Below are 12,398 nucleotides of genomic sequence, written 5' to 3' on the forward strand. Positions count from 1 at the left end.
TCTTCAAAAGTCTTCTGAAGCTAATTGTTGAAATCGTATAGGACTGAAACATTGTACTTAGTAACTGTGAATGTCATACAGATCCTCAAGTAAAATATGCACTTTTTTTCCCCTTGTATTCAGTTCTCTTGCAACTAGCAAGCGACGCTTTGCCAAATGACATGACCTTGGCTCTCGCGTATCTCCTTGCCTTACCACAGGTGAGTTCACCCAAACCAATGAAGGAGGACTTCAAAACAAATTAACTAAAGGCCTGTTGTTCATTATAATTGTTTACTTTACATAAGCGACTGTGGTCAGTATCCAGAGAGTAAGTTCTACAACGTTAGTTGAAATACTGGTATTGACTCTGCTGTTACACACATAGGATCTGCCTTTATAGTGTCTTCTGAATTCTGATGTTGTTGTATTCAGATGAGATCGAGTTGATGTGATGGAAACTTTGAACCAAAATTCTGCAGTAATGACTCGATAGGTATCGGTTTGTGATGACCTTGACTTCCTTGTAGCTGAGTCCGCTCCCTCCCGTCCCCTCCTAGGTGCTGGATGCTGACAAGTGCTTTGAGAAGCAGCCCTGCTCCGCGCTCTCCCTGCAGCTGGCCGCGTACTACTACAGCCTGCAGGTCTACGCCCAGCTGGCCCCGTGTTTCAGGGACCAGTGCCACCCTCTTTACAGGGTGAGTCCTCCTGGGTTCCACTGCTTAGGGGGCAGAGTTCAGGCCATTCTAAAAGAGTTCAAACACGTGTTTGCCTCTTTGGGGTCACCGATCTGCTTTGTTTTTGTGTGAAACAGGAAATAGACCTAGTGTGCTGTAAATTGAGGGGGTGAAGTGGTTACGTGGGGGAAGTTTGTTTCTAGGACGTGTACTTACTCTCTGTTATCAGTCAGTCGACGGCTGGCAAAGAGTGTTGCTGGTATGTTGGCTGCTCGCCTTCTGGTCGGGGCTTGGACATGTGCACGAGCACCGAATCATTCGCTGCTCCAGAACGCCAAGTCTGTTGACACGCAGTGAAGCTTTACTCGACGAAAAGCACTGGGCCTTGTTGCAAACTTGAATTTTTCCCAACAAGTCATTGTGTTGTCAAAATGTGTTTGACTGAGATTTGTGAGTGGGCCCCATTGACTGGGGACCCAGTGCTGGAAGGGCTTCTCCCTCTTCAATTTCCAAGTGTATTGTCTGTGCGTAGGACAGAGCACTGTGCTCGATTTTCACCTGTGTAGAGGATGGAAAAGCTACTCGGTCGATCAGCTGCTGCCACAACCTCCACTGAGCGCCTCACGTGTGCCTTAGACTCCCACTGAGCACGGGGGTGGGAGGTGCTGTCTGACCTCCGGGAACTTGGCCCTGACTGCGACCCACACGGGACCGCTCCACGGGTGTGCGCGAGAGGAGCTGAGCAAGGGGACGGACGGCTGACGGGAGGCCGAGCACCACCTGAAGCTAACAGAAGCGAAGGAGCTTGCGACAGAGCCCCTTTGGGGCCTGTAGCCTCTAGTTTCATTTCTTACAAACATTAATGAAAATAGTCCTCTTGGAGGAAAATTCCAGTAGAACATATATTTTCATGTTTTCCCTAATAGTAAAACACTTTGTGCCAAAAATTAAAAGTCCCAAACGTGCACTTTGTGAGAGAGCTAAGCAAGGCGAGAACCGTTACATTGCACCCCGGCCTCAATGTCTGACCAGCACGGTTTCCTGCTTCAGGCCCCGTGGTCACTCTGTAAGAAACCCCACTGAAGACTTCTGCAGCCAAAGCACGCAGGGGTCAGGGAGAACACTGAAAGGTGAGGGTTAGAAGTGCAGGTGTTCCTGTCGCTATTTTCCATCACACTGTCCTTTTCTTTGAAGGTATCCCCTGGGCTCCTCTGCCTCTCCCTTGCCCTTACCCCTGACTCTTGGTTGTCAGACTGCTTCTCTGCCCTGGGGTGTCCATCCTGACAGCTGCTCCCATTGCATCCTGGGCCCAGTCGCCGCATTCAGGGTCTTTGCTTCAGGGATCAATGCTATATCCGAGTGGGGAGAGAGGCAGTAAGTCCATGTGGCCCAGGGGTGATGCCTCAACACAAGATTTCTTCTCAGCCACCCCACACAGACACTGGTGTGCCCCCTAACAGCATTGAGATGGCACATGGCCAGGCCCCAGGCCAGCTCTTCTCCAGGGACGACTTGTCAGCTCTGCGGAGAGCATTGGGGTGTCAGTTAAAAAGGTGAAATAGAATTCGGCATTTTGTAAACATCAAGATGCAAAGACATTCTGAAAGTCTTCTAGACAGATGTGTTCAGAGGGAGAGTTCGAGCCCTCTACAGCCTGCTCCCCCTCTATCGCCCTCACTTCATTCAGTCTGCCGCAGCTCCTCATCTTCCCTGCAGTAACAGCTTCTTAAACAGCGCCCGTCCCCATTTGCATCACTTTTGCGTCTTCCCCAGGCACCTGTCAGAGTAGTGTCTCTCGGTTGGAGGACTGGCCAGCTCCCTTGCCGAGTCCTTGGGTGATTTCCAGCAAGTCGCACATCCTCTGGGTCGGCCTCTGTCTGCTCTTCCAACGGCCTCTGCCTTTGCTCCGGCCGCTGCCTTTGCTCCGGCCGCATAATCTCTCCGCACCCTGTGCATTCTCCGCTTTCTGTCCTCACACACCTTGTCCTCTCTGCCTGTATAGTGTTTCCCCTGTTTCTCTGCTCAGCTACTTGGTTCGGGTGTTAACCTCACCTCTGCCTCATTCCTGCCACCTGCCACCATCTGTAGTGTCCCCAGACTGTGCGGGACGCTCCCCCGTGCCCTGGCACCGCCCTGTCCTTACCTCGGTCACAGCACTCTGCTCTGTGATTCCGAATTTATAGACTTTCCGTGTCAAGTAGAGCAAGAGCTGTGTGAGGCTGGTGTCTAAGCTGTATTTACTGGTTTTCCCCAAGGCTTAGACAGGACCTGGAATAGAAAGAGTAGTACCCCTGTTCACTGGGGAGGTGACTGAAAGTTAATGACCAGTTCATCGGTACATATGATTGAATTACGTGTGTGTTTTCATCAGATTTTTGTCATGTGACTACTTCACGCCAGGCAGTGTTCTAGGGCCTGGGAAAACAGTAGTGAACTAGGTGTATATAAACCCTTGTCCTTTTGGGACTTCCATTCTACAGGGGAAGGGCACCGTAAAGAAGTAAGTAAATAGAACATGCGCTATGTTAATGGTGATAAGGGCGCTAAAGGGTAAGAAGTGTGTGTGTGTCTCACTCTCTGTCTGTCTGTAGAGCACAATTTAAATAGGCTCAGCAAAGACCCAAATTCAGAAGGTGACCTTTGAGGGAAGACCAAGAGCAGAATCGTGCACGTTGGTGGGGGAAGAGCACTCCACACAGGGAAGAGCAATGACATACTCACTGTGGTATTTTTCCCGAGTGTGTGAGGCACTCTTGATGTTTTCCTGTATAAAACTCAAGGCCAGAGGGGTTGCCTGACTCCGGGGCAAGGGTGGAAGTGCAGTCTGTGAGCAGACTTCCTTGTGATGGAGCAGGGTCCCCTCTGCCTGAATGAGCCAGCTTCAGGAAGGGGCGTGGCAGCCACAGTCAGCTTGAGGGCTTGTTTGCTGGAGGTGTCGGTGGGCAGTGCGCAGACCAGACTGACCCTCAGCAGGTGCTGGCGGTCTCAAAGTGCCTTTCCCATTCGTTCTGCCACTTTGTTGATCCTTTGACCAGCCCCATGTGGCAGAAGAAGAATTTCTTTGCAGGAGACGAGACTCGGAGAAACCCAGTGCCTCGCTCAGGTCACTCTGGTAGAGCGCCGTCCTCTTGCTGCGGGGTCCCGGTGGCAGGCTCTGCCTGCTGTTCAGGTGCACACGCTGCCGCCCTGGAGAAGCCTCAGGAGAAGCCGGGACACTGGGTTTGGGACCTGAGTGGTGTCCGACAGGCAGGTCTGAGGGGCTGTTCCCAGCAGGATGTTTTTGTGTGTGTCACCATCTGAGCTCCTGTGTGTGACAGAGAAGACCCTCACTGAACTGGCTGGCTCTTCCTAGCCCACCAGCCATGACCCTGACACTAGCTCTTCTGCAGTCTACGTTCTAGCTGGTCAGAACGAAGAATTCTCCGAACAGATCATCCCTTTCACACCGCTGTTCCTGTCTGACACACCTCCTCCTTCCCACTGCCAGCAGATGAGTCTCCTGTGTGGAGCCTTCTCGGCCGCCCCCTCCGTGTCGCTGCTCGGAGACGGACACCCTTTGGAGCAGTTCCTGTAGGGGCTGAGAGGTACTGTCTCCTCACCATGCGATCTTCCTTAGGGGAGGAGCTTGTCTCTGTGACCCCCCAGGACCCCACCCACTGGAGTCACTGAGTGACTGTGCACGTGCAGAAGTTCAGGAGTCACTTTGGCTGCTGTGCCAGCGGATGGCCCGCAGCTCCCATCTTGCAGTCTTGAGTGCCGACTCCTGGGTTCGAGGGGACCCGGAGGGCACAGTAACTGCATGCTTTATGTACGTGGGATTTTCCACCCACTGCCTAATGGCTCATTGTGTGGGTCTTTCCAGCACCTTCCTGTGCATGAAGCAGCACTGCTGAGTTTGGGAAGACATGTGACAATCTCTGATGAACCGTGTGGAAGCTGGAATCAGCGTGGTCTCAGTCTGTGGCCCACACGTAACGGCAGCGCCCCGTCGTCCGCTCCACTGGTGCCTGTTTCCACAGGCTCCTCACTCTTTCTCTCCACCCCCGTAACTGTGCTGCAGGGTGACTTAATGATGTAGGTAGACTACTTGGTGTGAGTACAAGTACTGATGTATGTTATATGCGAGATCGAGGGTTCTCGTTCTAGGAACTGAAAGACTCTGACTCTCAAGAGATTTATAGATGGTTTATTGGCCAAGCAAAGCTTTTACCTGCGCAGGGGCAGACTCTCCCAAAGTGACTGGAGTCACGGTGCTCCGTAGAGAGCCGTGCCGAACGCTCACAGGCTAGCTCTTTTATACAGTGAGAAGCAAGCAAGCAAGTTACAAAAGCGGGAGTTGCTGTTATCTCTGCATAGCTCTTGGCTCTGGAGGAACATTAACCAGATGTTAAAATTTTCTTTTGAAACCCTGTCTCCTGTGATAAGAACCACCTGTCCCACTTAATTTGTACCCTCAGTTTAAAGGGTCCAAACCTGAGATGAGTCTGGCGCCTAAAGTTTTATGGCCCTCTAACTAATTGGCTGTAACTCAGAGCCCTCTGCAAATCACGTATTGTTTACCTTACTTTGGCCGACAATGTTGTTTTTCTCCCCTATCTATTCTGGTGACCTCCAAGAGGTTTTCTGCTTAGCAATGCCTATAATTGCCTAGCTCTCTTGCCTAGCCCTCAACAATGTAATTTGTTGGGGTCTCTTCTGACAAAAGGCCCTTGCATCCCACCCTGAGCCTCCCCTTCCCCCAGCATAGGCCCCTGGGCAGCCCCCCGGGTGATCTGGGGAGCGGCCCGAGCCGCCCCCGTCCTCTGCTCTGTGACACGGAAGGGCGAGTGCCGAATGGTCAGTTGGAAGGAACGTGTCTTCTACTGTTCGTCCTGGTTAACTCGTCCTCATGTTCAAAAATCCAGCACGCACATGGCCAAAAACGTCAAATGATGAAAACACTGTACGGTAAAAAGTCGTCGTCTCCCTTTCCTGTCCTTCAGAAATGGTTGACGGACACACACACACACAGGTGTTTATTTATCTAATAGTTTTATGCAAATGTGAGTTAAGCCATACACATTGTTCTGTACCCTAATACATTACCTTTATAATGAATGTGATTGCATCTTGAAGCATGATCTTCTGAGCATTCCTTCGAACATTTTTCAGAAGATAAAATCAGTTAAAATGGAAACGTATACTTTAGTTTCGTATTCTGAGAAGCAAACCGAGCAGGGGATGAAACGCAAAACTTTATGGTAGACCATTTCTAAAATGGTCTTTTTTAAAGCTACTTAATTTAAAATACTGAGTACAAAGTTATCTCAAGCAAGTAAGAACCCTAGAGGGAAACACACCACCTGTTTACAACTGTCCCAGCCATATTACCCAGAAAGAGAGGCTATTAAATCAGAATGGATTTATTATCTCTCACTGGTAAGCAGTAGACTCAGTCATAGAGCGTTCTGTTGTCATGGATATTTGTGGATATTTTGTTGTCACAAGGACTTGACCATATTCTTTGAAGAAACCATGTTTTATTCACCCTCTCCCCTCGAAAAATTGCATTGCCAAGTTTTGGAGAAGTAATAGAATAATTTAATTCTACACACTTTCACTTTTCAATTTTGGTGACTTTTTATGTTATTAGTTTTTGCAGCCTGTGGTGTTTTGCAGTATCACTTTGAATCCTGAGTGTGGGATGTTTTGAAATTACCTACGAAGTCCTTCAAAAGCTTCTTAGAGGCTAACAGCTTTAGTACGCAGGGGCCGGGCCATTGCGTGTGGGCGGGAAAGCAGGGACAGAGGTTTGAATGTGCCCTACACCAGAAATGGTGATTTCAGGTGTGTGGCAGGGCTTTTGCCTTCTTCCTTCCTGCAGGGCTGCAGCCGTGACGGCTGGCGTGTGGTGGCACCTGCGAGGCAGGGGACAGCCACCTCCTGTGGACGTCACGGGCTTGGCATGAGGCTCAGATGGGATGCACGGTGGAGTGGGTGCTTTGTAGACTTTTGCGTGGCTTGCTTGCAGGGTGAGTGAGTGTGTATGAGAGATGAGGGTTGGGGTGAGTGGGGGTGATTCGGAATGTTTTGAGAGAAATTGTGATAAGCTCGGGGCTAGAATTCCTGTTAAAATTTAAATAGAGTATTGGAAGTAGTCACGAACAAAGTTCCTCAAGGAAGGAACAGGAAGTCGTGACTGTGACAAGAAGATCATGTTTGTGGCAAGCTTATCAGCATGCTTATCCATTCGGGCCGTTCCATCTTCGCGAGGGCGCTGCATGGAAGGAAGGGCGTCACTTTCATGACAGCAAACGGGAGGCTCAGGAGGCAGGGACCTGTGTCGAGGGGCTTGGCTACTGGCTCCCAGGCGTTTTTCCCGTAACTGATTTTCCATTTTCTTGGAAGACCGTGAGTTGTCCCTCCTCATCAGTTTTATGTTTTAACACAATAAATTGAAGTGTTGAAAGTCTTTCTGTACACTTAACAAATACTTGATGATCCACCAACCCGAAGACACTTGGAGCCTTCTGTGGTCCCGTGTGGTCCCGTGTCCTCACACACACACGTGAGTGTATGTGAAGAGGGACGAGAGGAGGAATGTGCGTGTGAAAAAGTCGGTCTGGGTGCGCTGTGGATGGCCGCAGTCAGCCCGTCCTTGGAAGGCGGTCGTTTGTACAGGACTCGAATGACAGGTCTTGTTTACGTTTGGTGGGAGCCCCGGACACGCTGGTCCCGGCAAGGCCCTTGTGATTCTAAGAGAGAGCTCTCGCTGCCTACCACGAATGAAAGCATAGTTCTTGGGAGGTGTTATGCGTGGGAGTCCTATCCCTGCTCTGCTGCTTACCCTGGGTGGCCTTGGGCAACTCCCTCACCTCCCCCACACGGGAAGGCAGGTGATACTGGCAGACACCTGTTCCACGGGCTGTCCGTGCTGAGTGAGCTTCCATTCATGTTGTTTAGCACTATGCCTGTTCTGTACTGGAGACTGAAATAGTCGGTGCTTGTTCCGAAATTTTTCTTAGAGAAGTGAACAAATGTGCTGTTCAAACAAAATGAAATAAAAGTTATTCACAGAGGGGCTAAACCAGGGGTGTCCAACCTGCAGCCCGTGGGGCCACATGCAGCCCAGGATGGCTCTGAATGCAGCCCAACACAAAACCATAAATTTACTGAAAACATTATGAGACTTTTTTGTGGTTACGTGTCGCAGTGTATTTAATGGGTGGCCCAAGACAACTCTTCTTCTTCCAGTGTGGCCCAGAGACACCAAAAGGTTGACACCCCTGGGGCAGTTTCTACTTACTAAAGGAGAAGAGATTAAAGAAGTTTAAACTGTAGGAATCTATTAACTGGAATATATTGCTCTGAAATTGTATCTTTTAACAAAGAAATCTGTTCTGAATAGTTGGTGGAGGCGTTAATGAGGTGAATGTAGAACTTCCCCAGTTCTGCCCCTGGGGGGACTGACAAGGTTTTACTTTATTTTCGTGATTAGATTCTTTTACATTCAGAGAATTTTAGTCTTAGGAAGGTGCCCATCTGGCGATGCTCCCACTTTTGCAGCTGAAGAAACTGAGCCCCACAAGAGTCAACAGAGGGGGCTCATGCTCCCCCTACGGAGCTCACAGCACTTTGCTGTGCGGCTCTGTACTGGTGCTCGTTTACCCTCCGTGATTTGTTTGTGTGAATATCTTCGTCAGTCACCCGTTTTTAACTGCCCGAGAGAGAGCGCTGGGCCCAGTTTGCTTTCATTTAATAATGGAGAAAAGAAAGCTTTGAAATACCTTATTTTACTTGTGCCTCAGCACAGACCATGAGGAGAGTGTGTGGTGTGCTTATTGATACTCTTTCATAGGCGATGAAACAGGTGGGAAGTAACCCGCCCCAAAGGGTGTCTCTGCTAAGTGAGGGAGCTGGGATGCCGGCTGGAATGGTGACCTGAACGCGGCTACTGCTGCTGGGGGTCTCTCTCTCATCCTGCGCCTGTCCTCTGGCAAAGACGAACTCAGAGAGTGCGGCATTTGGTCTCTGCCTCAGAAGCTATGGTACTGTTCTGCTCAAGTGAAAAGTGTGTGGGCCACTGTCCCAATACAGGTATCAAATCCTGGGTATTCCAGAAACCAGAAAGTGAAAAGTGAATGTAGAGAAGAAACTGGAGAAACCCATGGGCGCTGAGTGGCTGATTCCTTGAGGGGGGCTGGGAAGCAGTAGTGTGGTAGAGGGGGCCTGGGGTCACTCACGGATAGGCTGGGTGGTCACAGCCTCTCCTGCAACATGCACCAGGCAACTTTGGGCCGAGGGCTTTCGTCTGAAGCCTCAGGTCAGCGTGTAGGTGAAAAAAGCTGTCTTTACTGTTTTGATGAACCTGGGTTTGCTGGTGGAGTGCAGAGCTGGGCGCAGACTTGCGGCTCCACGAAAGAGCAGCTTCAGGAGAGCTCTCCTGCTGCTGTGAGCCCTGATCATCGGACGTTTGCTCTTGCTTTCCCTGCTGCTAGGCAGAGAGCTGCTACCCAGGTGAGGCCTGAGGACCACAGGCAGCGGCAGTGCACGTCTGCGGTGCAGGGCAGGTGTAGGTGGGCTGGCTGAGCCCATGGCAGGTGATGCAGGGTGGTGCCTCCAGGGCTGCAGTCAACAAGTAGAGAGAGGGTTGGCTTCCATGTTAGCTGTAGAGGCACCAAGAGCTGGGATCCCCTGCCCAAAGCCGTTGCCAGAAATACCATCCACATGCAGGTCACTCCCCAAGCACTCCAACTGCAGGAAGATTTCTTTCTTCACTCCGTCTTCCCATTGGGTCTTCACTGCCTAGGACTTGCACATCCTCTCTACCCTGTACTGGAATTCGTCTCCCTGTTTTTTGCTGATCCTGTCACGCACCGTTTTCTCTTCGCTGGGCACTCTCTCAGACCCGGTGGCATTCTTGGAGGAAAGGGTCACATCTTCTTAGTACATCGCCTGCTATTTAATTGGCACACAAGGACATATTGGTTGCATGAATTGAACCGTGGTTTGGTTAGCTTACTTTGGAGAGTTAATTTTCAAGCCCAGGTCTTTTGGACTTGAGATACTTACCTGTGTGTGTTGAGGGTAGGACTCAGTATCTGCCTAGAGGTGGGGCGAGAATTCTAATAAGGTTGGCCTTTTCTCAAGTCCACCTGCTGGACTCCAAGGCTTTTTTTAACTGGATTTTGTCAGCACTCCCAGATGGTTCCTAATCGGACCGAGAGAGCGAGCAGCAGCCTCTGTTTGTAATATGGACTCCACGTTGGCACGTTCCCGTGCAGCTCAGAATGACGGCTCACCCATTAGAAACACGGACAGCGTACTATAACCAGGTGCATTTCTGAGAACCAAAGGTAGTAGGTTCTGGAGCTTCTTCCCGAATTTGCTTATATTAAAACATATACTGTGTTCTCTCAGAAATTGGGAGTGACTGGGTTAGTGTTGTTCACGTATTAGGTTCCCAAAGTAACTCCAGAGTCGTGGCTGAGCTGCATTACCTCGCCGGCACCCAGGCCAACTTTAACATGGACCAGTGTGCCCAGTTAATCACCGTCTTTCTCCCCTGCCAGCTGTTAGATTCTGGGTGTTGTGCCATTTGAATATTTTACTGGTCGGAGAAGCTGCTAAGAATTGAAGAACAATATCCCACTGAACCCCAAATTCAGCAGACTAAAAGTTGGTTGGATTCTTCCTTATGCAACTAGAAGGGTTTACGGCTTCAGGACGAGGGAGGATTTTCTCTCCCTCACTTATCCTGGGAGAAAACACTTTTCTCAGCTGTCTGGGCATTATTAGCGGGGTTACTGAGCTGCAGCTCTGTTACTGAGAACACACAGATGCTTCAGAGAAAACTCACCCAGGGGCAGTGATGCTGGCGACTGCTTCCAGGGTGCGTTGTCGTCAATGACCAGGTAATGGGGAACGGATCTGATGCAGGTTGATGGTAGCCAAAAAAGCAACAATATATTCTTTATCCCATGGGTGGGGTTTGTACGATGGAGGAAGAGTAGAGTGGAGTCCAGAGACCTGCTTCCAGACCCCACCCAGTGTCCTGCCTCTGTGGTCTGCAGGCCGCGCTCCCTGCAGCTGAGGTCCAGGGTGGTCGGGAGCCTCCGTTTGGTGGCAGCTGTGTGAAGGGCCACACAGGTGCCCTGTAGACATTGTCTTCTTCCTGAAACTTCTTTTCTGTTCCTCCCAGGCTGATCCTAAAGAGCTCATCCTGATGGTCACCAGGCACGTGACTCGATATGGACAGGACGCCTGGCCCGAGGACGTCGCCTCACTGACCAGGCAGCTGTGCTACTACAACGAGCGGCTCCTGGACCTCACTCAGGCGCAGGTGCTGCAGGGCCTCTGTAGGGGCGTGGACGTGCAGCGCTTCGCCGTGGACGAGCAGTACAAGAGGGAGACGATCCTCGGTCTGGCGGAGTAAGGCGTGCTTTCATCTCGGAGAGGGATGGGTCTAAACGTCACAGAACACGTTGAACTTGCAGGACTGTTAACCGCAGTCCTCTGACCATGGACATTCAGTCACGGTTGCTCCAAACAAGGCTTCCTTTCCCCTTGTTCCTCCGATCACATGAGGGATGTGTCTTCCCAAATGGGTCTGTAGATGCAGACAACAGCTTGAGCCTGCAGATTTAAATAGTAAGGATGGGAAGTTTTTTTTTTTAATTCCCATGACTTTGATAGCTCCATTCCAAAGTTATTACCATGTTAGAGGTGAATAGGGTATGATCAGGGGTGAACAGCGTGAAACTTACTCTAGAAATTTAAAAGATCTAAAGAATCTTTAAAAAGATTTAAAGAATCAAGATTGCCTTTTTTTCCTGGATGGAAATCTCCCTTTTCTAGTTCATGGCAGTTTACTTTCCTGACAAACTGATTGAATTCCAGAGGAAGGGCCCAGTGTTGGGGGTTCAGGGCACCTTCATCTCTCCTGGGTTCCCAGACATAGCAGAACTGACCAGCCCCAGCAGTCTCTCTCCTTCGAGGGCAGTAGCAGTTGCCGTTCCCCCTTTGTCCCTTACTCCTCTCAACAGAGGAGCAGGCCCTTGTGGGAGAAGGCAAGGCAGTGCAGGCCGAGGGCCAGCGGGCCGAGTTCCTTTTCTCGTGTGGAGTTCCCCTAGGCTTCAGTACTGCTCTCCAATTTTTGTTTTACATCCAGTGGGTTTGGATCCTGCGAGAATTACCGACATGTCAGAGAGTGGGAAAGTGTGTTCACCCACAATGGTTGTTAAGTAGAGGTGTTTTGTTTTTCACCCCAGGACTTGCGGGGTGCTTACCATGGGCCAGGAGTGAGTGCTCACTAAACGTCTGTTCATCCTCAAAGGTAGCCCTGTGACGTAAGCGTTGTCAGCCCTGTTTTATAGCTTAAGAATGTGAAGTTCAGGGACTTGAAGTAACTGGCCCACATTTAGGTGGTCAGGATCACAGCTGTGAGCTTAACCTTGACCTGTCCCCTATTGGAGCCATCACATGTTCACCACTGCCTGTCTGGCTGGGTTCTCAAGGAAGTGCTGCCATGCATTTCACTGAAGGCTTTTAGCCTTTGAAGCCGAGGTTAAATTGTGCCTACATTTAATGATTATTCCTCTCTCCTGGTGTTATTTTAAAGTAACAAGGATAATCCTGGTAGGGTGGTGGTATATGTCACTTTTCATCATTATTATTTAAACCTAAAGAGAAAGTGGCAAAATAGCCTTGGTGCCCTGTAGTAATTTTATATTAACCTGGGCTTCTTCCCTACAACAAAACACT

The 12,398-nt window shown here is 50.1% G+C and overlaps 1 protein-coding gene across 1 annotated transcript in view; it reads left to right on the forward strand.

Annotated features, from left to right (window-relative positions):
- Positions 1–12,398, forward strand: part of NBAS (NBAS subunit of NRZ tethering complex) — a 267,973-nt gene that overhangs the window by 164,351 nt on the left and 91,224 nt on the right. The window contains exons 39-41 of the mRNA XM_024552475.3: positions 124–200; positions 540–677; positions 10,837–11,066. Coding sequence (XP_024408243.2) covers positions 124–200; positions 540–677; positions 10,837–11,066 — 445 coding nt within the window. The remainder of the gene's footprint in view (positions 1–123; positions 201–539; positions 678–10,836; positions 11,067–12,398) is intronic.

This window comes from Desmodus rotundus, chromosome 5 (genome assembly GCF_022682495.2).
Source record: "Desmodus rotundus isolate HL8 chromosome 5, HLdesRot8A.1, whole genome shotgun sequence".
NCBI classification, from domain to species: domain Eukaryota; kingdom Metazoa; phylum Chordata; class Mammalia; order Chiroptera; family Phyllostomidae; genus Desmodus; species Desmodus rotundus.